The sequence below is a fragment of the Aquila chrysaetos genome, chromosome 2, assembly GCF_900496995.4.
Source record: "Aquila chrysaetos chrysaetos chromosome 2, bAquChr1.4, whole genome shotgun sequence".
NCBI classification, from domain to species: domain Eukaryota; kingdom Metazoa; phylum Chordata; class Aves; order Accipitriformes; family Accipitridae; genus Aquila; species Aquila chrysaetos.
Genome location: NC_044005.1, coordinates 60,934,211 through 60,960,008, shown reverse-complemented (window position 1 = coordinate 60,960,008; position 25,798 = coordinate 60,934,211). Strand labels below are relative to the sequence as shown.

At 43.0% G+C, this 25,798-nt stretch overlaps 2 protein-coding genes across 8 annotated transcripts in view; one reads left to right on the top strand and one right to left on the bottom strand.

Annotated features, from left to right (window-relative positions):
• Positions 1-550: 550 nt before the first annotated feature.
• Positions 551-18,742, bottom strand: SNX3 (sorting nexin 3). Of its 6 annotated transcripts, none has more exons than XR_005934150.1 (6): positions 18,422-18,742; positions 5,315-5,410; positions 4,811-4,935; positions 4,373-4,460; positions 2,560-3,638; positions 551-1,232 (listed from the first exon to the last, which is right to left on the bottom strand). XR_005934150.1 is itself a non-coding variant. In XM_030037865.2 (5 exons), exons 1-5 carry the CDS (start codon positions 18,581-18,583, stop codon positions 1,203-1,205), a joined length of 501 nt encoding a protein of 166 aa, XP_029893725.1. In that variant the 5' UTR covers positions 18,584-18,741; the 3' UTR covers positions 551-1,202. The 6 variants fall into 6 exon arrangements, 3 of the variants coding, with proteins under 3 accessions (XP_029893725.1, XP_029893734.1, XP_029893744.1); XR_005934151.1 differs by having other exon boundaries at positions 4,454-4,524; positions 18,422-18,740; XM_030037865.2 differs by lacking the exon at positions 2,560-3,638 and having other exon boundaries at positions 18,422-18,741.
• Positions 18,743-25,150: 6,408 nt separating this feature from the next.
• Positions 25,151-25,798, top strand: part of AFG1L (AFG1 like ATPase) — a 71,521-nt gene continuing 70,873 nt past the window's right edge. Inside the window, exon 1 of one of the 2 annotated variants that reach the window (XM_030043929.2) lies at positions 25,151-25,352. In XM_030043929.2, coding sequence (XP_029899789.2) covers positions 25,166-25,352 — 187 coding nt within the window. In that variant the 5' untranslated portion in view covers positions 25,151-25,165. The remainder of the gene's footprint in view (positions 25,353-25,798) is intronic. The other variant, XM_041118354.1, reaches the window with a different exon arrangement.

The following is a 25,798-nucleotide window of genomic DNA, read 5'->3' as shown; positions in this document are numbered from 1 at the left end:
ATTTCACCAGTGGTCATACAAACACAATACTACAGCTTCCCCTTCCTTTAATATTCAGGGAAGTGGTCCACAATCACCTCTTACAGCAGGCTTGTATGACTTCATGTCTCTAATTGTATTTGTAGAGCAGAGCTACTTTAATCTAGGACTGAAGTTATATATTACAGGTTATGTCAACATTCCTTTCTCTGTAGGATGGTATAATTTTCACTTGCTAGTTGAAGCTAGATTGATGCTTGTCATGCCAAGTAGAAAGGTACTCTTTTTCCAAACTTATTGAAGCCACAGGTCTGTTGACTGCCTACCATGAATAGGGTTCCAGCCTTGGCTCCACAACACAGGAATAGTCTTCAATACTTTTGTATGTTCTTTAACACTTAAGCAGTGACTGCCAGCATCAAAGGGTATTTAGTGCTGGCTGATAGTAACACAAGACTACATTGCAGAAGAGCATCACAGAAAGGCTGAAACACCAGGTCACTTATAGTCAAGTCCCTGCTTCTCAGAAAGCACGAGATACCCCACACTCAAGGTCAAGAGTGACAAAACATTTGAAGTGCATTTTCACTTTTATTTCAAAACTTTAGACAAGTTACTTTAGTATATAAATTTGATTTTTTCCTCTTACAGAATATAAAGATAATTCCCTCATTACTTCAGTATAAAGTGTTTTACAAGCTTGAAGACAATTGCATAAGTGTTTCTCACACAGGGTATCAGAAATAAAGCAGTCTTCCTACAGAAGTTCAGACAGATGACTACCTCAGAAACAGCATAGCAGTTTAGTCAAATACAAGTGAACACGTGACACTACAACTGTGCAAGTTCAAGTAAGGCCAAGTCAGTAAACATTGTTAAGTCATTGCAAATAAGAGTGGAAAGGTTTGTGAGACATTGCAAGGGGTGGATGGTCTCATAGTATAATACTCTTAAATCAAGGATTGAGAGGGATTTAGCTAGAAGACAAGTGAGTTCTTTTATGGTATAAAGCATACGCAAAGACCGAGCAGTGTACTGATGTTAGTGGAAACTTCGTGCCTGTTTATCCTCAGCATGCTAAGACAAACTACAACCTCTTAAAACCAAGCATAAGAACCACTAATGTTTCAGAAGATGTTTTCAGAACTCAAGTATGTCTTATTTTGGATGGTGTGTAGTTTTTGTCTATTACTTCATCTTGTAAGAACATGTGAAGACAGCGCTCATTCTGTGCCAGTGGGTGGCCTGCAACCCTAGAGAGGAAAAAACAAGCATTAGTACTAACAAATCAAGTCTACTTGCAGCTAGTCAGCAGAGCAAAGTTTTATACCAATAACCCATGGTTCTGCACTTAGGTGTAGACCCACTTCCAGTTCACTGCTGGCGACTAGAATGATGTCTGGCAGCAAGACTTGTCATTCTCCCCCAGATGAAGTTAACCCATAGGAACCCCGAGCTACCTCTGATCATCTGGAAGCATGTTACATTATCATCTGTCACCTGCAATTGAGGGGACTATCAAAGTGCCCATCCTAGCATTAGGAAATGTAGAGTTAAGCAAGCCAAGCAGCTTTTTACAGGTCTTGATGCCTTTGACACAGGACACCTTTCTAAAGGCTGCTTAACCCCTCAGTTCTCCACCTAATTCCATAGCAGCTAGCCCAGGCAGAGTTAAAGGCTTACTCCACCAGGGGGTGTGAAGGTCTTCTGAAGGCTCTGACACTGTTCAGAGCAGTGACTTACCATGGTCACTATTCCTAGCACTACAAGCAGCACTGATGCCCAGCCAGAGGGTACTGGCCATTCTGTTAATTGCAGGTGCCTTGAGATATGAAACGTAAGAGACACAGAGCTTGTCTGCCCTAGACTAGACCAGCATCTCTACTGTAGATTTAGTTTTGTTCCACATATAGACTGAGCCACCAGCCTTTTAACAGTAAAGGAACTGAAACTGTATTAGAAGACACTCCCAAGCTTGGAAGAAAACAACAAGGTATTGCATTTAAACCCTTAAAATACCATGCAGCCTTCTGTGTAGGTAAAAATCCAAGAGAATCGGAATCCCTGGAAGTTGATCACTTATGCATATGAAAACCTAAAGCAGTTTGTTTTGAAAAAAGTTACATCCAGTTTGGTCCACCAAGACAGGTTGCTTCCTCTAAGACAGAAAGCCCCCCATCCTCCCTAGGACAGCTTGTGTCAGCCTTATGGCCTCCATATCTGTCAGACATTTCTACTCTAAATGGAAGTTACCTAGTGGAACAGGTGTAATACATAGTTAACTCCAGTGGCTCAGCATCAGTACTTCCAAGCACTTCTGTGCATCTTCTCCAAGTGTATCTATTAGTGCTTATTTCACCACAGGACAGATTCACTTGTCACTACTTACTTGTCATTGAAGGTGTCCTTTAATGAGGAAGCTGAGCTCTCCTATTCAGCTTTGATAGATTATTTCAAGTGCAGTCATAAAACCTATCAATCTTGCCAGGTTTTACTAAATAGGCAGCAGTCCAAAACACTAGTTCAGAAGGAAGAAAGTCTGGAATAACTAGTTGGAGTTTCTTAGTTTGAGTTTCTTACCCCCATCAGACTGAAGTTGCTGGCCTTGAACTTCAAGAGAAAGATATACAGGAGAAGATGATGAGGCAGCAGCATATTTCTTCTCCCTTTCAGGAAGGCTTGCAATTTGGTGGCTGAATTACAAGACTAGCTCCGATCTCTCAGATTCAGCTCTTGGTTTCACATGAATACCTCACTCTGCATTGGCTTTTCCTTAGAGCTCTTCACTAAGGTGACCTTTACACATAGCAGCTGCTACTTCAAGAATTTTCATGTATCCCACAGTCGGGTTCAGGCAGACAAGAATGCTGCAACATAGCCACCCCTGTGAATGTCATTCTATGTAGTATTGATGGTAGTGCCAGCAAGCTGGCTCAAGAGAGCTCACTCAAGTAAGCTGCACTGCTGTGATTTAGTCCCTCTTAGATTTTAGATCTAGAGAGATAAAGCTTCTCAACAACATCTATCTTAACACTCCTGGGTATCAAGAACTGGCATTGGTACACCAAGATCTTTTTTGGATATAGTGGTATCAGTTATCTGAGGGACTCTTCTCTAGTTCTAGAGGTAAAGACTAGCTTTGAGAATGCAGCAATATGAATGTATTATGCAAATTACCTTCAGGTCTAAGTTCACTAGTACCCAGAGTACTTGGTAGAAGCCTTAAAGCTTCTACATAGTACAAAACTTTAATTAGTAATATTTGCTTGATGAGTTGGTCATGCCATTAGAATAAATTGATGAGGTTGAATAGCTAGGAGTTGTGCCTGAAGAGCCTTGTTCCAGCTGTACTCAAGTCTGCCACTACATCAATATCTTCATTAACAGTCTGCTTTTATGTTTCAAAGGAGGAAAAATTGACTAAGAAGTTTTGCAATTCCACAAGATCAACCTATTACTTGCTGTAGGACTAAACAAGTGATACCAGTAAACTGGCCACTCCCTTTCTGTCAGCTATACTGAGTTTTTCAGATTCCATTTAAGACAACTGTTGTACTATCAGCTGCTTCAGAACATAAACAGCCCTCTTCCCCCACATATTGCTAGACTCAGCATACAAAACTTTCAGTAAGTGCACTTCGGCATTTAGAGTCCCAAGCCTGTGTGGATAAAAGTTGTACTTTACAGTCATGACCTTGATTGTACAGCCTTAACCCCCCCCCACCATTCCATCTTACTATAAGCATATCTGCCTTCATGTAGTGTAAATGCAGAACTAGATGCCTTGGAAATTGATTCCACTTGTCTTTGAACAGAGGAAAGAGCAGTCTGAAGCATTTTACCTGCTCAGAACCATTAGCAATACCTGTAACTTGAGCTAACAAACAACTATGTTAAGAAAAACTTAAAAGATTTCATACACACTTACTTGCACAAGACAGACAATTTTAGTAAACTAGTCACTTGCAACTCCAAAGATACATGCCTGAACTAACTAACAATAACTGACAAGCAAATTGTTATAAGTTCTGGTTTAACTCAGACATCCTGTGTCCCTATTAAACAGCATTACTATTGAACAAGATTAGAAAGCTAGTGGAATTGACAAGCTTGAACTTTTAAAGGGAGCAGTCCCAAATCCAGTTGGTCTGAACAGTGCTGGCTCTAGAGACCAGAAGAGCTGGTTAACTGACGGTGTTCCTTCCTACGCACTGTTTGGATCCACATTGTTAAAGAGATTAAAGTAGCTCTTCAGGTCAATATATGGAGAGTGGTTAGTAGTGTCAGATGGTAGAAAAAGAATCATAAGACTTTGTTACTATAATTTCTGCTCACCCTTTGAAAGGCAGTGACAAAACCCCAAGCATCTATTTCAAACTATGTAGGTGCATACCTCAGGTAGTGTTTTTACATCTTCATAAAGATTCTCATGATGATTAGAGAAAATATGCATCATTACACAAGCTGATAATACCTCACATCTGCAATCAAAGTAAACTGCTGTAAGCCCATTGTAAGCTCCATTGTTCACCCAGTGGAGGATACCTTTTCAGAAATGAAAAAGTAGAACTATTTTGAATGCTATGATTTTAGTAGTAATTTGCATAAATTAACAACAACACTAACATTCATTTCAGCTGTTTAGGTAAACACTAAGACATCTACACTAAACACTGGATGAGCAATGTTAGTATGTCCTACTGCAAGATTATGTGAAAGTTATTACTCTGAACTTAGCGCAGCTACCATAGTTAGAGGATTAGCAGCTTTAATTAAATTTTCTGGAGCTGAATTCTGGGTTTGTCTCCCAATAACTAGACCAAACGCTTACTTGTTTATGAATTGTTCGAGAGCCTGCTTTCTTTCCTCTATAAAGGAATCATCAAATATGCCATCATCTCCTCGGAAAGGGAGCTGACGGAGAAGAGCTTTTCCTGGAAGAGGTGGAACCACAACCTGAAAGATTTAGAAAAGTGTCCATAAGTGCAGCCTGTAAGCAAGTTTATATACCTCCTATGCCACCTCTTCCTCCTAGAGGACCCAACTGAATCGCATCCCTAGTGAAGCAATAAAACGTGACAAGAAGAACAGTATCTGCCCATGGAGGTAAGGTAAATTCAAATAGTCTAACTCCAAATTAACTCAAAACCATGAAACAGCCTCTAGCATTGTATAACTGAGATTTGCTGAAAGACTGACAGTCTTTTAGTTCTAGACATTTTCAACCACAGTATCTGCTCTATATGATATATATGCTTTATAACAATATAACATTTCAGCATCAGTACTCTTCGTATGTCTACAAAGACTTGTATTTACCTTCCATTTTACCCACCTTGCTTTCTCTTTCTAGTTCATTCCTTAGCCATTCAAAGTCACTGTATCTTCTTCTGACTGTAGATTCTTTCAATTTGAAGATTGGTAGATTTGTCTGAAAACAAGACCGTAAGCTATTGATTAGACAAAATAGAAGTTTTGATAAGCAGAAGCAAGAAACAAGCTGTTAAGCTACAAATTAGTTCCACTTAAGCAACAACAGTTTTGAGAAACACTCAAGATACAGAAATACAGATAAAGCTCTGTAAGCTACATGAGTAAGCTGTGCCTCAAGCTGCTTAACTGCAGGCCTCATTTATAGGGCATCCTAATCACTGGTATTTTGCCACCATATCACCTAGCAGATTTGCTGGCCACTTGAGATGTTTCTAAGGTTGCACAAGCACCTGCTACTCTTACTGTCTCAGGTGCTGGATTCCCAATGCCAATACATGTAAAAAATTGCAGGTGGGAGGAAAGTCTTAATCCACACAGGCTCCTCTTACTGCATTCAAGGGAGTGTTTCAGGTACCAGCATAGGACATTAATCAAGCTTCCTGTACTTTTCTATTACCTGACACAACATGGCCTCCAACATCTTCAAAAGCAAAATCAGCAAGTCCTGCAGTGAATCCATACAGGACAGATGAAGCCAAAGTTGTGACAGTACAAGCTGCCAAGTTTGGATAGCTCCAAAGAAGCCAAGAAGGCTGAGATGCAACACAACATACAGTGCTGATGAGATAGGACTGTCTTACTACAAAGTTAAACCAAGCAGAGCTTGATTAGACAGAACTTTCCTGAACAAGGCTAGCAGTCAGCACCCAACTCAACACCCCTGAAAGAGACATCAACAGGGAGCCAGGCTATAATGCTGCACAAGACCACGTTAAATATGCGAGCACCGATACATGTCCTTACATTAAGTTGTGTGAGAGCCTGTATTACTTCTGTTCATTCTTGGGGTACAGTGTTATCCCACAGTTGTAAGCCAACTTGCACATTATTTTAAGAGTAGACATTGAGGGAGCACTCTCCTAATGACATCCCCAGAATGGAAAGCACCAAGACCACACTCTGAAGCTTACATGTCATTGATATGGCAAACTGGCTAGAGTGTTACAAAAATGTTTATAGGCATTATGACCTACTAGAAGCAAGACCAAGAGCCTGTAATTACCATACATAAACAGCAGTAGCAGAATAAAGCTTACTGTTGTCAGATTGCATATTCACTGTCTTAATACACCTTTAAAGAAGACTCTTTAGGAGTACCCTAGGAAGCTGATGTTCACATGGGACTACAGTTATCCCCAGTCTTCCTGTTGGCAGAAGCACAGCAGTCATTCTTGGCTAGTGGCTTTTATTTTTTTGTTGTTTTATTTTAAGTTGTAAGCCATCTCACTGAGCTTCTGGTCGCAGTTTGAGTGGGTATCTCTGTACAGTATAATTTGTAGGATGTATGCTTAAGCTATCATTGAGTGATACTTTTGGCTGCTCAAAACAGGTTTAATTGCAGACATACTCTCCTGCACTAGGCAGGCCTATGACTATGGGCCATTGTATTACCTCCAGACAATAACAAGTTTTTTAGCTGCCACAGTTCAAAAGTACTTGAGAAGTTAGTTGTGTACTTTCACATTATGCTATTTAGTCCATGATTTACAAATGATAAAGTACAGAACAGTATTTTCTTATGAAATCTCTTATTGCTAAATGTTTAAAAGTAATCAAGCTCTCCTTCCCAGGTAAAACATTGTTGATTGTACTAGTGACTAATAATAGTCTTAAGTGCAATTTTATTATGTCAGAAGTCAGGCTTTATAAACACTCTTGTCTTGAGGATAAGAATACTCTACTCAAGAGTGAATGAAGCTAGGTCCCCCAGAGTACATGAAGGAGATTCCCAGAAGTACTGGATTATTTTTCTCTGATTTCAGCTACTGGCTTTTTAAACAGGTTCAGCCTTCCACATTACAATATCAACCCTTTGTCAGTGTCTTGGGTAGAAAGTCCTTTACAATATTTAACATATAGGCTCTCACCTGCAGAAAATATTCCATTCTGCTCTCAAGTTACTTACAAGAGGGATTAGAATTGAATAAAACCAGCTAAAAAACAATGAGTCCCCAGGTCTTCAGGAACTCTTTTCATGCTTCTGGGCATGAAGTCTATAAAGTTAATCTCTAAACAACATATCAGGCTTACAGGTATAACATCAGGTAGAAGTGCCAATTGAGTTCATTTTACCTTCTACAATCCCTTTTGAACTTTTGACATGCTAGCCCAGCTAGCACGTTGGCAGAAAGAACTGTTAAGAGTACTTGTTTTCCCTCTAGGTTCCAAAATCTTCTTCCATTTTGAGCATAAGCACAGGAAACGTTTAAACTGAAGAGTATGTTACAAGGCTCCCATTAAATTAAGTGGCTTACATGTCACAACTTGACAACTACACACTAAAGGAACATGCATGTTCCCTGTCATTTGGTCTGGATATGAATTAGAACTATCTGTTGAGATCAACTTCTAAACCTTGTGGTACTTAAAATCCAGAAACTGCAGCAATTCACCTTCTAGAAATCAGTACTGATAGAGCAGCGTTCTTCAGATATGCAGCTGTTAAAAAGGATCTATTTTAAAAAAGCAATTTGAGAGTACTCTTTTATACAGCTTAACCTATTCACATCTTAGGTCCCTATTTTTAACTCAGGATATATTCACATCTGAAGTTACTGCATGTGCCTCTCATTATGGATTATTACCCCGTTTGAGCAGACAACTTTTTCCTTCAGTAGGAAGGGTTTTAGCACGTCCTACTGCCTGTCTACCATAGGTAGATGGTTTTCATTAAGCAAGCCAAACAGCTGCTGAAGCACAGGCTATCACTGGGCAAGAATTTGGTAGAAGGACAACCCTAGTGTGTCAACAGAAACTTTCAATTTCTACTGAAGTGTCACTTTAAGACCATACAGGATATCAAAAAAGTTATTCTCAGCATCACAGTTTATGTTGAAAGTTATCCTTGTTTAGTCACTGAGGTGCCAGTAGCTATTCTGAACACTGTTCATGCTTTGTTTGCCTACTAGAACAGAGATAAGAGTAAGGCACAAAACTTGAAGTCAGGCTAGTTTCATTTTTACAAACATTTCTCCCCATGCTCATTCAGCATTATAGTGTTGGCTTTCTGGCCTGCTGAGCTGCAAAGTCTACTGTCATGAAACTCATGACCCAGTTTGGCACAGCCCCTGGAGCATAGCTCATTCCTCTGATAAATTCAGCGTAATTACTGCAGCAATTTGTTTTTTCTACAGTGTAATAATTAGTCTCATTTTTACCAAAACATTTTCAACAACTTCCTAGTCCAAAATCATGCCTCTTAGCAGTTTGAATGCAAGCCCTCAACCTGAAAGGATTATGCATTACCTAAGACATTAGACAACCATAAGTTACTAGTCAGAATTGCAGATAAAGCATAATTCCAGAAGGACCAATAAACCAGCTCTGCAGAAGCGCCACATAGCCCAAAATCCTAAGCATAGAAAGATGGTAAGACAAGACAGATTCTGTCTCGCACTGCTTCCGTATCAGACTATATGTAGATACCCACTAGGCTTTGCCTACTGTCAAACTAACAGTCTGTATTCTGCTGGGTGAGTTAATGGCCAAGCCAGTACACTGAAATAAACACTGTTAGAACTGGTGCCAAGTTAAATTACATAGTTAAACAGCAGATGACAAACCCAGACCCTTAAGTCACTCCTGCATTTCTCCACTCTGATGCCAAATGAGTTTCTACAGTCATTTGGCTAGTGTTCAACAAACTGGTAATGGGAAGCAGTGGTTGCCTGCTAATAGATTTCAGGGCAAAACCTGTATTCACAGCAAGCATGTTTCTTCAGCTACATTTATGTTTTTGTAACATATTCAAACTCTAAGTCCAACTCCAAGCTCAGAAGGTTCCCAATTCATCTCAGAAGTAAATGACAGTCCTAAAGACAGTAGCTTGGATAACCAGGTAACAGTCTTCTAGCTGTTACTACAGTCAATCCCCAAGCTATGCCCAGTTAGAAGTCCAGAAATTGTTTGTGTATACAAGTGAGGAGGCTTTCACAGAATGCAAGTAGGCCAAGTACTAGTCAATACTGTCCATTCAGCTTCAGATACACAGGTCTCCAATGCAGCCATTATGGCATACAAGTTAGCTTAAAAACAGGAGGAAAATTAGAGTACTTTACTTAAAATACATTAGTTTACAATTCTAAGTAATTCAAGTGTTCTGTTATCTAGACTAGATTAATTTATCCAGAGTGGAAAAAGCCCTGCAAATAGCCACATTTGGTCCTACAAATTTGTTCCCACACAAATGGAATGCAAATAGGATTTGGGTTCCCTCAAAGAGCATGCTGACACACCACAAGATTGACTCCAAAGGTAACTGCAGCCCAGTCCACCCCCACAACTGCAGAAACTCCACAGCTGTAGTTGTCTAGGATAGTTTGAGGTAAATTGGATTCATTTCCTCATCTGCCAATGTAACTCAGCAGCAGCACTGCATTGCCCATGTCTCCCACTCCTAATAGACTGAGAATAAAGCTTCACTGTTGCCATAGCACCTACTTTGATGTTGTCTTCTCAAGTAGGTTATGGTAGCCTTGATACAACTCTATTTCCATTAAAATAGAGTGAAAGAAAGCACTCAGCGCACTTTTGATAGAAGTTTGTGGCCTTGACTCTCAAAAGCTAAATTCAAGCTTCTTACTATCTCTTCATACAAGCTGTAATCTTTGTCAATAGACTACACCCTTTGGCTACATTTACAGTCAGCCAACAGGAGCTCTGGGGTATTACAGTAAGTAGCATTCAGGGTGGATAAAAAAGTATTACAGTTTTCTTAACGCAAGAGCCTGCTGTCCTTTAGTAGAAGAAACTGGCTCCAGCAGTCCACTGTTATTGCAGAAACCTTGCCAGTGGTTTGTTTCCGTCCCAACTTGACATAAGCAGCTACCTCCCCATTTCCTACAATTATAAAAAGCAAGAAAGAAGGCAAATGTGCTCTAAACTTCAGTTGCTAGGAGTTTAGATTTTTGCTGTGTACTTTACTGAAGGAAAACCTCTTTCCCCACTGCAAAAGGTCAGATAAGGGGTTGTTATTTTTCTAAGTTTCAGTCCTTTTGATCAAAGCAGAGTTCTACCTCCCCTTTTATCCACTTGATGTCCAGGTCTATCTACTACATGCAAAAAATCTGAAGTTAACAGAACACTGAAAAATCTGACCATATGTATAAACCCAAGTTTTAAACAATGCTGACTTAAGCTATACCAAGAACTATAGAGCTTCTCACTCCACAATACTGAGACATGGAGCTAGGGTGTTTTCCATCTTAAAGACTAAGGCAGTGAAATCCTAGTAGCAACACAACAACAAAGACTATCAGTCTTCAGACAAGAGTTAACCTTTGCCAAGTCCAATGCCTTGAGCTCAGAGCTGCTCTATGAAAATTAGCGTAGGGGTGTCTGGGTTTTTGCCAAGCAGCATCTATCATCACCTGATCAAGTTCACCAACATCATAAACAGCTGAATTATGGTGTGCCATGGTCAAAAGGCTCAAAGCAGGGTAAGTCTAGAAAAACAGATTGTTTACTGATTCTTTATTCTTCAGGTTCCATGCTCAGAAGCCATAGGTAAAAACAGGAGCCCGCTTTAAGAAGGACACACACAGGCAAAGACTTTTATAACACCCAGGCAGAATTAGTAATTATTTCTGGATAATTATTTCAGTGTTAGCAAGCCAAAGCCTCCTTTGAAATACCAAATATTCCTTTTAAAAGAGAAGGGACTGCTATTTTTACACAATTGCAAGGTGTAACTGCCATTTGCTCTGGTTTGGCCCGCTGTAATGTTACCATTCATTCCTCATTGAGAATGACTGAAGAGGGATCACATTAAGTTGATGCTTTAGCATCGTTAGGTGACATCTACTAGCTATGGTCAAATGGGGCCAACAAAATTGCAGTGGATTGCTGCAATTGATAGTTTTTACCAGGAACAAAAGTTTTAATATGCTTTGCAAACTAGAGACAGTCCAGTATCCCTACACTTCAAACATGCAAGAAACAAGCAATAAGTAACTAGTATAGAAGTAAGCATACTAAGCAAAATATTCTCTTCGTATTTCCAGTTTTATTGGAGCAGTAACATTCACATTAAGTAGGCACCTAACAGCTACAGAAAGGCTGATAGCTCCTCTTCATTAATTTGTAGCACATCTTAACACTTAGGGGGTGCTGCAGCTTAGGCCCATAGAAATAGTCTCTGAAGCTTTATTTCCAGGTATAGAGGTGGCTTTAAACCACTTAAGATACAGCTTCATTTTTTTTTTCCTGGATTTTAGAGTAAAGCTGCTATACACTAGCTAATGGTTACACTTTCAAGATCAGCTTTGTGGCCAAAACAAACGATACTGTCATGTGCCCCAGAAGATCCTCTCATGACAGAAGTTTTGAGCTGGATTCTCAAGAAATAGCCACAGAAGGAATACATTCACAGAGCTGTCTTCAGTCAGTAAAATATTTGGTTTTATACCTTGATCAGAACATTAGGGCTACTCAATCCTTCTTACATCAAAAAAGTCACAGCAGCAACAGCAACTTCAGACACTACACTCAGTACTAGAGCTTCATAGGGCATTTACATTATGTACTTGCTAAAACAGCCTGCAGTAGTGCAACTGGCATTGCATTACCAAGTGAAAAAACTTTAAAGAAAATAATTCCCCTACAGTTAGAAGCTCATAAATCTACACTGCGTTATTTATTCCCCCAGATAAAAACAATAGAGACCTGACTGCTCTAAAGTTCAAGCTGACACTTTCTTGGCAAGCCATCTAAAAATAAAGATGTATCAAAGTACTCTGGCATCACATGCCTACCTGGATCACAGCCATCTGTCCTACAAAGATTAGTCATTGTCCCATTTGATTTGGTCTGTTCAGCACTGTACTAGAGTGCACTCTTAATACATGACAATCAAGGCCCACATTGTATGCACAGAAATAAAAAGATTCCAAGTCACCAGTTAAACTAGTATACTAATAAGAAGCACTATTCAGAGACTTGGTTATTTTATTTACACAGTAACAGACATCAACACTAAACTAGTTCAGTACCTTTGGACTAGGCTCTTGAACTTAGTTTAATCAAAAACCTCTACACAAAAATCAGCTGCTCAGAGCTAATACATGCAGTAGACTTGTAAATCCACTCTCCTTGCTTCAGAAGTTTTTCATCCAAGCCATTCCACTTCTCTGTCTCCCTAGTCAGTGTCCTGGGAAGTTCTTAGCCTTCCAGATATGCTTTTCTGAATTACTGCTCGATGGAACAGTTAATGTTTGTAAAGATGCAGTACCTGGGCTGTAGAGCAGAAAAATAAAGTCGCCTGAAACAGTGCATTTTTATTCTTTGAGGAGTCTAAAAATATCTAACTGGTAGCAGTGTCTAGAATAGGGTATTAAAAGAGTAATTAACTAGAGTTAGAGCAGACTTGCAGTGTGATGCCAGATTTGCAGTAGTAGAGAAATAGAGAATTAGTGCTGATTATGCATCCCTAAACACATCCACACTGAGTCAGTGTTTAGTCATTACTCCACCACAAGCTTCACTGACTACGAAACTGAACAATGCTGATGTCAACTATGTGTAGCAGCGATTTGATTCTTCTCATGGTGGGAGAAGAGTCTGCAACTTCAAACCAGTGCCAAACACATGAAGGACAGGAAATTTGGTACTGTTCAAGGACAGAACATTTCAAAGACACATTCACCAGATCAAGAGTGCCACTTTGCAACACCATGGCATAAGACAAGTGCTTTCTGAGCAAGTTATACTTTCAGTTCATTTACTGTCTTACTCTGACTTGATTTGATCACAGAAGTCAGACTCAAATCAGTCATACAAGTTAGACTACTACAAATATGCTGAAATGCAAATACTGTATCCAAGCTACATCTTGAAAAAAAGGGTTAAGACAAGAACAGACTTTCAAAAGCAGCTCAAATTTAGCAGTACTTTGATATACTTCCGCAATCCTTTGAGACCAATACTATTCTTAACACTGCAGGCACTTTACAGCCTGTGTGTTCATTTCCTTCCCCACACTGGGCATATGTAGTCAAGTACCTCTGAAGGTCTATAGAAGTCTGTGCAGAAGATACAGAAAAGGTGACTGCTGCCTTGAAGAGCACTGGCACCACCCAAGTGATGCATTTCACACCATCTGGAAGCACAGCAGCAAGGTGTTACCTTTCTACACCTCAAGACAAGCCACTGAGCCATGGAACCTGGAGAAGCTAAGGTGTGCTTCTCGCTAAGGTGCGAGTTTAGTGATGCTGATTAGAGGCAACAGGCCATTTAACATTAAAGAACATAATTAAGATGACAAAGGTTTTTTGTTTAAATTTGATTTGACTAAAAAGAATTCTTTAACTACTTGGACTAGTAGGTCCTGTAACAGGTATTTTTTTAGTTCTGTCAGTTTGAATATTAATAATATTATTGAGTATTAAAAATAACTTCTCTGCAAGTTCTCACTAACCATAAACAGATAATTTAACCTTTTAGTCTAGGTGACAAACCCAACTAAAATGGGCAGCACAGAAGTCACTTTTACAGAAAAAATAACAGATGAAACAGTGTTAACAAAGGGCTATTTTCCCAAACGTAGCAAGTTCCTGGATATCCGTATGCTTTGTTGACAGTATTTAACCAATGTGCTTATCTCCCATGGCACTGCTTTTACAGTGGGTGTACAGCTCTGAAGTGTGTCACCAGTTGCTAGGATCAGAGCTTGCTTGTAAAGCTTAAGTCTTGCCCCCTTAAAAGATTTAGCAACTGAAGCTACTGCACAGAATCTGAGCAAAGATGTTCCCGTTGATCCGCTTACCAGGAAAACTATTTGTTTTGACTACAGTGGAAGTCAAATGATACCTGGAACTGGATTGAGGACTGCAGACATGCTATAGGATAATGTTTGTTCTACCTTTGTTTCCCGGAATTTAGAGAGAAGACTGGCTTACAGCCCATAAATAGTAACAGGTATTTCACATGCCCTTGTTGGAGAGTATTGACATGCACAAGCCCACCCTGAAAAGGTGTAACAAGTAGGAGGGAACAACCACCACCCCTCTATTGGTGGTTCCTGAGTGAACAGCTAATAAAGACTCATGAGAAACAGCATATAGCATGCAAGGGTATTTATACTGAGAATTTAACTGTTGGTTCACACTTCACCTCAAGTGGTAAAGGCAATGAAGTAGTTTGTATTACTTTAACAGGCAGTCTAGTTGATTACATTAGTTTTAGCCACTGCACAGTCACCTTACTGTGATCATCTAGATACCTTTAGATGACTTTTATCAAGTTTTATTTCACTAGAAAAAGCACTTGGAGCTTTACACCTTACTGTATTGTTCTCCTTTTTTAGCTCACCCTAAGCCTTCAAACAAAGGATACCTTAGAATGGTACAAACTCGCTGCCTAACGCTGCTGATGGAAAGCAAATTCTCAACTACCCTGTCAAGAACATGACCCACTCAAATTTGCCATTTTAGCACTGCAGGATGGCATTTTCTGTCATTTACCATTACTGAACAAGATCTTTAACTTTCATTGCCAAGCTGCACTGGCAGTGGCATACTGCTACACCATGTGCCTTATACTGGTTACTACAGTAGAAAGCTTTCTGCCATCACCTTGTCCAGTTTGCCAGGAACACAATGTTACTTAATGCAAGTTCAGGCTCAGAAAGTCAATACTTTGGCCAACTGACCATCTGTGAAGTAAGCTGCCCCACTGGAAGTGCTGTACAGGTTCTACCCGCAGCGCTCTTAAAGAGCTTAACTGCTTGTGAAAGTACCGTATGTTTACCACAATGCACAGCCATCCTACTAGCCTGCAGAGACACATGCTATGAAAAACTTTCCTAAGTACTGAAATACAATTGACTTGCTTATCCAGTAGTCTACTGCTGAGCAGTCTACCTAAAACTTTTGAGTTCCCCATTAGGCTTTCCAACTTCCACCAGAAGTTCATGAGTACAGTAATACAAGAACTGAAGCATGAGGTTGTTCCACTTATTGTTTTCCAAGCAACAGATATGCTTCAGCTGCAATATCAGTAGACAGCTTGCCAATAAAACCTTTGGAGGAACTCTGCAGTATTTCACACAAGTACTTTTTGCAAGATATTAATTATCAGACATCAGTTCAAGAGTGCTAGCAAGCTCAGTCTTCTCCAAAAAAGTTAAGCTTTGAGATTCACAGAAAACAATAAAGATAGAATTACCCTTGGATCGAGTTCATAAACACCACGACAATGGTACAAGTCTAATTGCATCAATGCAAACTTGAATCTCAGTGTCCTCTGACAATGTTACTGGCTTAGCATGATCTCCAGCCATAACATGAAGCTATCAATAGCTTTTACAAGAACTTGGCAGCAGTTAAGCCATCCATTTCTGCACCACTTAACATTTTAAGGTGTTAGTTGAAGACATAGCTTTCCAGATATGACACAGGTAACTCCATCTTCTCACGTTTGTCCTGCTGCACTGCTGGGGGAAACTGCAAATGTCAGCTGCTACTTTCTGTGACCACAAGCAGTTGTCAAACCACAGAGGCAAGCTGGTGGCTATTGTCTGCCACGCTCCAACAAGCAGCTTACAGTACGAGTACATTCTACCTTTTAGAAATACAATACTACAGCAATTCAAGTTTGAACTCTTCTCCCCTGCTGTAACTTGCATATTAGCAACATGGTCTGTGTTCTGCTGAGAAGCAGTTAATTGATACAAGTTTAGACAGCGAACATAATTCTGCATGACTTGTATTACCTGCTCTGTAGCCTTCTAGCATACAGAGACCCAAAACTCAGTTTTACAGTTCATCATAGCTATGAATGTATACAGCATGGATGCACTATGTGTACAGTGGTGCACAACTGGAAAGGGAATGATCATGTATTATAAGAGATAGTCCTGCATACAAACATGCAGAGATGCCAGTAAGGAGGGTGGAGGAAACAATGTTTATATAGCAGTCAGACTAGGAGGAAGAATACAGGAAGGTCACAGTATTATCACTGTGTACATTTTTTCAAGTCACTTCTAGGTCTTCATTACAACAGGAATCCAGAATTTTCTACCCCAAACAGCACATGGGCCAAGAGTAATCTGTCTCAAAACTTGCTTTTCTGCTTTCCTTTCTGCTGAAGAACTTCAGTTGGGGATTTAAAAAAAAAGTTATTATTTTTTTAATCCCAGTAAATTTGGTCTCATTCCCAAGGCCATATCATAGCTAAGTCCCTTTTGTATCATCTTCCCTGGATCCAGCAATTCCAAATGCTCAGTCTCATGGAAAGAAAAGTCATCAGGAACTTAAGGCACAAATGCTTCCCAGCAAGGTAGAGTTACATCTTTCTGCTAAGTGGACAGCTAGGGTCCCGATAAGGGCAGTGTAATGCAACACAAGTCGGCAAGTTCTAGTTTGTCCTCACACAGAGGCCAAACACAGGCTACAATTGGTTGGACACATCCTGAAACATGAGCATAGCTACTGGACATGACAATTTAGGAGCATCAGAATTAAAGTATCCTCCCTAGTAGCTTCAGATCTCAGTTGATTTTGCTTTTTTAAGTAAAGTTACACTAAGCTGAGAACTTGGACCTTTAATACCAGTAAACGCACACAGGGTTTTAGTCTTGTCTGAAGAATTTTAGTGACCAAGGCAGCAGCCCTCCAGCTGAAGCCTTCCCTGCCATGAAGGCATGGGCACTCCAAGGTGTCCAGTGAAAGAAGAACTCATATTGCAGTGAAGGTGTGCAGTGGGTCAATGAGGCTTCTTCACCCTCTATTACTGCCTGTAACAACTGACCAGGTTCAATCAGCTGTGACAGAGTAAAGCTATACAAGGTAGTAGACTCAACCACAAGCTACAAAAAAAGATAAAATTGTACGAGGTTATCTTTCTCAGCTGAACTTATGCCTGGCAGCGTAGACTAAAAGGGTGCCCTGCCTCAAGTCCCTGCCAGCCACAGGCAAGGACCATGCCGCAGATATTGCATTTTTTTGTCCGCTACTCCAGGCCCTGTTTATGAAACTAGAAAGACCAGGAAACATAGTAATGACTTCACATAGTTTTTTTCAAGCTTAAGACTACTAGCCTTTGGGGCAAGTCAGTGAACATGGCCCTTCCAGCTAGGAAGGCATCTAGTGCTACTAAGAAAAAGTATTTGATAGCACACGGTGAGAAACAGCCCCATTTATTAGGCACTCAATTTATATTTCAGGTACAAAAGAAAACAGGAAGCCCTCCCCCGTATACACTCACCTTATCACTTCAGCTAGCGTTGATCTAGCACATGTGCCCACTAGACTTATTTACACATTTCCTATGGGTTTTTGAGGCAGCTGGAATCCTGAACTTGACCTCCTTCTCTGGGCAGATCCACCCCTACTACTACACCTCAGAGAGCTGAGAGTTTGCCCTCTTCTATTTACTTCAAAACAGGCAAGCAATTGCTTGCAGTACAGCAATATTTCAGTCTGATAACAGCTGTGCACAGCAGTGCTGAACCAGCATTTGTCCTTTGGTTATCTTCGCCGAGTTGCGTTGTCTTCGCTACCACCAGACCCTCGGAGTTACCAGCTCCCGTCGCTCGCAGAAGCTGGGGCCTGCTCTCAGGCCGAGGACGAAGCCCACTGCTGCTCTGCCATCACCTCCCCACCGGTACTCGCCGCATTAGCTGCGAAACCGGCCCTGAAGGACACGGCGGCGGCAGCCCGTCACCGCCACCCCGGCCCGGGGACACCCCTCCCGGTTACATAAGAGCCGGCCGGAGCCCAACACCGACACACAGGCCCCGCATTCGCCTTCTCTCGCCTCATATTTGCTTCCCAGGCGCCGGGCCCCGCCGCCGGACGGGGCGCGCACGTAGCCCGCGGAGCTGCCCGCTGGGCGACCCCGGCCGCCCGCCTGGGCCGGGGCGGCGGGCCCGGCCCCTCGGCGAGCCGCAGCTAGGCCGGGGCCGCCGCCAGCGTCGCCCCCGCCCCGCCGGACCGGACCGTGCCCTCACCTTGACGCGGATCTCGTAGGTGGTGAAGCGGCCGCGGCCCACCCCCACCGTCTGCGGGTTGCCCACGTCGATCTCCAGGAAGTTGCTGGGCGGCCCGTAGGCGTCGTTCAGGTTCTGCGGCTTGCTGATCAGCCGCCGGGTGTCCGCGATCGTCTCGGCCATGGCGGAGCGGGCGCCTTTCTCCCCCCTCCCCGGAGCGCGGCAGGACGTGAGCGAGGGAGCGAGCACCGAGCGCCGCCGCCCCGCGCCGCCCGCCCTCTTATCGCCCCGCGGCCAGCTGACTGCCCGGCAACGCGCACCCACGCCGCCGCCGCCAGCGGATGGGCCCGCCGCCGCGCGCAAGGCAGGCTGGGATTTGTAGTCCTCGGCGGCAGCTCCCCTCGCCAGGGCCGGCGCGGCCGCCCGCCCTCCGAACTACAGGTCCCGGCGTGCGCGGGAGGTGCGGGGCGGCGGCTGCGAGAGCTGGTTTCTGGGGCCCGCCCGACAGGCGGGCGGCGCGACGGGCCGGGCGCGGGCTGAGGGGCTTGGCGGCGCGGGGGGTTCCGTGGGGCGCGGGGAGGGACTGGCGGGGTCTTCTCGCTGATTCCTCCCGCTTGGGGCCCGCAGTGAGTCCCCTCCTCTCGTCCAGGGAAGGAGCCCCTGTGCGGCGGCGTGTTTTGGGGGGGCAGGATTGTGCGGTGCGGGTGGCCCCGGGAGGCCGCGCCGTGAGGCGACCCCGGGGCGGCTCGGCTGGGCCTGGCCCCCGGTGAGGCCGAGGCCTTGGTTGATGCGGTTGCACGGATCAGGGACGTAGACAGACAACGGCGATGCGATTCGGTCAGCACAGCGGCAAGCTAACCGATTTTTTTTAAACCGAAGAAGGTTTTAACAGCACGTGGCAATAATGGTACATCACTCCCGGCTGCGGCTTTTCACCTGCAGCCCTTAAAGAGTGCAGAAAGGAAGGATTGCTGTTCATTACAGGTGGGGCATCCCAGGTAGGTTAGGTTGGTATATTAGCCAGAAGCATAACCTAGGTCTCGGTGTGAGAGAATAAGAAGTGGTTTTTGCAACGGCATTGTCAGTGGACATGCACAAAACTACGTATCAAGATCAGGGAAGAAGGCAATGCTGTAACCAAGATATGAAATGCTGAGAGCCAGGGTGAAAGGACTGGATAGGAAATGCTGTATATGCAAGGTGTTAGGCAAAAGGAATCAGCCAGGTATAAGTGTATGCTGGAGGAGATGCCTACCAAGAGCTCTGTATTGAAAACAAAATTTTCAAGGTTATTGACCCAACCTGAAAGTGAGATGGCAATGTTGCCTTTAGCAGCCTTACAGCTTTTAAAAAACCAGCAAGTTCTTGAATTTTCACAAATTATACACATTTAATAGCGGTATAACCAAGTGGCCCAGTTTTTATATCCTCACAGCTTACGAATGTAACAGTTTGTGCTCATTTCTTACAAAGGAAAGGGTAAGAAAGGAAAACTGTGTTTCCAGAAGGGGAAGGTGGTTTAGGACATTGAAGAAAGATAGAAAAAAGAACGACAGAATGGGAGAAGGGGGGCTGATGTGATTGTTCCCTCCCAAGACATTAGGTCTTTCATTCTTCTGTACCTGTCTCAGGTAGATGGTGTGCTATGATAAAAGAAATGTTGCCAAAAGAAGTGGAATGCTTGCCTTTTTGGTGCACCTAAGACATCAGTGAATAGAAATTACATTAACCCATGGCTAATATTTCTAAATGACTCAGAGGTCTTCCAGAATTTTTTTATATCTCATAATAGTACCCCTCCAATGATTAAAAGCATATATCATTTTCCTTGTGAAAGTGTTCTGGGGTCACTATGTTCTATGTCTACACAACATTCTATGCAGGTAGAATGAGACTGTAGGAAACTAGTTATATTTTTTTCTAAAAATCTGTGTCTAGGCAGTAGGCAAAATAGTAGGCTGCCCACAAATCACAGCTGAGAGATTCAAAGTTAACATCTGGCGAGTTTGGTTAGCAGTTGTCTGTGTTAAGAAAAAGATAATCAGAAAGCAGAGATGAACCCAAAGTACAAAAATAGCCCATCCACATAACCAGTATGCCGTAGGTGGTTTGCTTGGTAAATTTTCTGTGAATTTCCTGCTCATCACTCCTCCAGTATTATTTCTCCCCCTTACTAGTGCACCTTCCTTACATCCTTTCTTTATGCTAATAGCTGCCAACTCTTCACTTTATAATTATAAACAGAAATGAAGCTGACAGAGTTTTATAAAGAAGGAGTGGAAGGGAGCCTTACCTGAATTATACTAGTTATTAAACTGGTCTTGCAGCAAGGCAAGAAAAAACTCATTAATTCTACTGAGATTACATATGCATGCATCTGAATAAGCTTTTGTTTGTTACACAACCTGTGCTACCACATCTGACTGCAAATGTGAAGATACGGCAAAGCACTGGTATTGTCTTAAGTAAGTATAATGTATTGTGTCTCCTGGCTAAGCCTGGTTTCATTTTCTATTCCAAAGAAACAGAAAAAGTGCCTAATACTGTACATTTGTGAAGTTGGTGAGCCTATGGTGAATCAAGAATATAATTTGTTCTAACGCTGGATAAATAACTAAGAGTGAGGCTTAAGCTGAATGCTTTTCTCACAGCATACCGTCTTAGCACCATTGTTCTATCTGCTTTTCCTAATAGAGATAACTGGTGGTGGAGAGCTGCTGTATGGAGGCAAGCTACAGGGAGTGAATGTTTTAGTGCCCGTGTGTCAATAGCATTGGTAAGTAAGGAGATTACAGTGATTTGGTGAGGTCTCCCACCTCTGTTTTTTTCATTGAGGTCAGATACAAATCCTCTGACCTGGGAGACAAAGGGGAAGATGCCCTGCTTCATGGCTAGCCCCCCCTTACATCACGTGAAAGCATACATGCCGCGGTGGCTGATGAGGCAAAGAGAAGGAATGAAAATGAGGGAGAATCAGAGTCCCGTGAGCCTCCTTGTTTCCTTCCAACCCTCAGAAAATGCATTTGTTTATTTTGAATTGTGTTTTGGGTGGTTTTTGCGATCCATGAGACTGGAGTTACACTATCTGTAGTTGTTTCTGCTTGCAAAGAAAAGAAAGTTTTAATTCTGTTTCTGACATGAACTTTGAGCCAAATTTCAAATCTGGAGGGAGAGAGGTCAGCTGTGTTTGTAGGTCCAAAGATTAGATGCAAGAAATCAAGCATTTAGAGTAACAACCAAGAGATTAGGTACTCATGGATTTGTTACTCCACGTTATTCAACTATGACACAAAGATTTTCTGGCACAACTTGAAGTGGCAATATGAATACCAGAGTCTCATAGCACATACCCACAGAAGCAGGTATTAATGGATTATTAATTCTTAAATTTGGTATAGTAATACCTCTCAAGTAGTTTTTTGTTTGTTTCTTTGTTTTTAAAAGAGAAAGTCACATTTAACTGGAAAGGAAACCAAATCTCTCCGTTATTCGGTTAGGGTTCTCCAGCCTTCTGCCAAATGCCCATGTTAACACATTTTAGTCAACACAGGCATATTTTGTCAAAACTTGTGGGGAATGCTGACTCAGCATATGGCAAAACCCACAAGGCATTGAACTAATTGTGCAATGCTTTATGTGGAAAAATGACTTCCTGATTCCTGCACTAGCTGCCAGTGCTTTGAAGCATGGTGTTTGAATGTCTGCATTGTATACTTATCATCCCAATAAAAATATTAAACCTATAAATATAATTTGTAATATCCACATATTTTATCTATATATATATTCAGATTTAACTATTGTATTCAGTTCCTCTTCTCCCTTTTTATACAACATTATCCCTTTCCACAAGGGATGGTTCTCATATCCTTCTAGATTCCTTAACGTTTAAAATGTCATCCACCCCCTCACAGCATTCATTTCTGCTGTGAACTCCTTGTTGTGAGAGAAGCTGAGTAGCGTCCGTGTAACTGGAAAATTGCGCAATGAATTTATAGCACATTGAGCTGTTCGAGCTGACTGAAATGCAAGCTGTAAACAGATAGTGAAAATGGCTTTAAGTCCATACATTTGGGAACATTTCTGCAGCTTTTTTAATCTGAGGCTTTATAAGCAACATAGACTATTAATAGCATATTTGATTGTCTTGAAATAGATGAGGTTAATATCAAGTTTACTCCAGGGTGTTTTGACATAATCCCAGGAAAATGCCTTTTGTTGGAAACTATGTTGATGGAAACTAGCCACAAAATCCATTTTCTTAGAGTAGGCTGAATGGTCAGTCCTAGATCAAAAGTACGTTTACGTTTGGGAGCCAAAGATGTTTCCCGTGGTGGGAATGTCTTGGAGCCTTGCAGGCAGGTAAACCTTGTCCTCCGTCTGCAGAAACTCAGAGGGTCTGGCAGAGACCCAAAGACCCTTGGACACATACATCCCCATGGGGTTCAGCACATCAGGATTGCTAAAAGGAGTGCAGTTTATACCACTAGAAGCCAGAGGGGGCTTCTGGAGGGGTTTTATTATACCCCTGATTTTTATTCCTGTTAAAGACCACCTCTGCTTTTGGCTAGCTGGCAGACTAGTAATGCAGCTGGTTTGAAAAATTGTCAATTTAATTTCTACGCAGTTGCAATGTCACATTTTTGGAGGCGAGCAAGGGGATAGGTACAGGGAATGAAGTATACAAGCGTACCACAGAACGGATCTGTATCTGTTACAGGACATTAACTATGCTAATCTACAGAAGTATACTTGAAAGTCCCATTCTTTTAGGTTAACACCAAAACGTGGTTGTGCCAAGTGCTTACAGCCAATGCAGATTCAGTTCCTGGGGTGTGTGATACAGTGTATGGTGGGATTTCAGAGTTTGTCAGTGTATAGAAAGCTCATAGCATTGCGGAGGGTTTATTCATTTAGGTAGATGATGTCAGAATAGACCCAAGTGGGAAGTTTTTCTATGCTCCCTTGGATAACAAGGTTAAGAAAAAACCAGTGACAATTTAAATAAATCAGATGTTTTTGCTGAAGATTATGCTGTCATTTTCTCCAATTATTCTTGACATTTCACCCATTCGTATTGTGATCTGAGTTAATAATGGAAGAAAAAACGGCTCTTGTTGCCTTGTTTATTCTTTGTTCTCAAGGAGATAAGCTGTTTATAAAGATAAGTTATTTGTTATTTAAATCACTTTTACTGAAGTTGTTTGTTTCCTTGTTTGAGTTTCTAAAAATATTGCAACAATTGTGAAGCATCTTTGAGACGTCTATTCAATTCACTATGATTTGTACTGGAATTCATTCCTAAATGGGCACAGGTGTTGATAGCTGTAACATGCTAGAATGAGTCAAAACCAATAAATGCTCAATAAAGGAAAGATGAAAGAAAATGCACTGAAAACAGCTCTTCTAAGATGTGATAAATTGGCACTTTAGTTCACTGCTTAATTAGGTATGTAGCTCTGAAGATATGACTAGAGCAACTACATATTTTAAAACAGCTGAACATGTTCGAACATAACTGTAATCACTGTTAGTATTTTCAAGATTAAAAACATTTTTTTTAAATTTAGCAGTACCATTTAGGATATAATCAACTTCTGTTAGCAAGCAATTCTATAGTGCCCTGATGTAATATTTTGCTATACTCTTTATGAAAAAAAAAAAAAAAGAATAATAGTCTGTGAAAATTACTTGTTCACTTTTTCATGTTGAAATTTAACTCTAGAATAAGATACAGGAATTATGATGTTGCAAACCCAAAAGTCAGTTAAAGCATTTCCTTTGCACTTTTACCATGAGCAGGCATTTTGTTATCTCTTTCTTGCACAATGCACTCCATAGGCAACATCTTCTGAAGCCCCATCCTGACCTTTGGGTGCATTTCTGACGGGAATGGAGGGCCAGCCAGCCAGCAGGCGAGTATTACGGTTAGTGATTCCCGAGTGCCAGTGCCTTTCCGTTGGAGCGTAGGCTTTTTGCGTTGTGCCTTTCTGTCAAAAGAGCTTCGTAGTCACAACGGAGGCGGTTGGGTCAGACACCAGGTACCTACCAAACGAGGCAGGCGGTCGGCCTTCTCCCAAGGAGCTCTCAGGAGCCCCACGTGGGTGTCTGAACTGGTGCTGCCAAGGACGAGACTTACGGTGTGCTAAGCCCACACCGACAGTATGGGACTGAATTGGCCTCCAGGTTTTGCATTCTCTTCAGGGAAATCTGCTTTTACATTAATGTATCTTGCTGTTGCGGTTTAAATATTTGTTCATGGGCATGAAAGTGGTTGTAGTGCAGATAGGCTGTAGCTGACCAGGAATATTTGTCCTGAATATTTTACAAATATTTGTCCTTAATATTTTACGGTCCATGCTTTTAAAGGTAAACAAACAACACAAGCTAGAAATCACTGACAAATGCAAATTCAGCTGCCAAAACTCCTCAGTGACGGCCAAGCTGGCCTGAAAGCAGCTGCATCGGGTGCGGCCATGGTGAAGCATGACACAAATCACAGGCGATTTTGTGAGGCAGGCTGTTTGGAAAATCGGAGCGCGTGGATACGGCAGCCAGGTACTATAAATGGCACCAGCGTGGCACTCGGTGGGTCCCTGAAGTGCGGTTTGTCCCGAGTGGCCGGGGCGGCTGCGGCCGGCTCCTCAGGGGCTGCACCACAGCCTGCGGCTCGATTTTGGGGGCAAAGGGAGGGAGGGAAGGGAGCCGGGGACCCCCGCTGGAGCGGCTCGCCCAGCACCGGCCGAGGCCCGGCTCCTCCGAAGGATGGCGGTCGTTGCCCCGGCGGGACTCCATTTCCCAGCGCGCCGCGCGCCCCCGCCGCAGAGGCCGGGCTGGGCAGGGAAGATGGCGGCGCCCGTGTCGCCCTTGGTTACTGCGCGCTGCCTGCTGCGGGCTTCGGCGCGGCGCGCCGCCCGCCTGCTACCGGCGCGGGCCGCCGTCCTGCGGAGAGGTCAGTACCCCGGCGGGAGGGGGCTCGCCGGCCCTGCGCCAAGCCCTGTCCGCAGCCGGGCCAAGGGAGGGCGAGCGCCAGGCTGCTGGAGCACCCCGTCGGGAGGTGCACCGTGGAGCGGCCGCGGGAGCCGGTGTGTCCCTCCCCGCCGCACCGCGGGTCTCCCCGCCGGCGGAGGGGGGGGGCCGGGCCGAGGGGAGGGGGCTTGCCGGTGCGGGGCGGGCGGCAGCCGCCGGGACGCGCACCGGGACCGCCGCGCTGGCGTGCCCCGTCCGTGTCCCCGTGTTCACCGGCCCGGGGCGGCCCGGCCGCCGACCCAGCCCCGGAGGGGCCCCGCGTCCCCGGGCGGCGCGGCCGGGGGCTGGTGCCGGGAGTCGGCCGCGGTCCCCTGGAGCGGCGGGGCATCCGTGAACGGCCCCGCGACTTCCCGAGTTAACGATACCGCT

Excerpts from the sequence above, each read along its gene's own strand:
- SNX3 (XM_030037865.2), bottom strand. The coding sequence starts at position 18,583 with ATGGCCGAGACGATCGCGGACACCCGGCGGCTGATCAGCAAGCCGCAG. Across the intron at positions 4,936-5,314 it reads AACTAGAAAGAGAAAGCAAG|GTTGTGGTTCCACCTCTTCC; the intron begins GTGGGTAAAATG and ends TAAATCTTTCAG. Across the intron at positions 1,233-4,372 it reads ATGTAAAAACACTACCTGAG|GGTTGCAGGCCACCCACTGG; the intron begins GTATGCACCTAC and ends TTTCCTCTCTAG.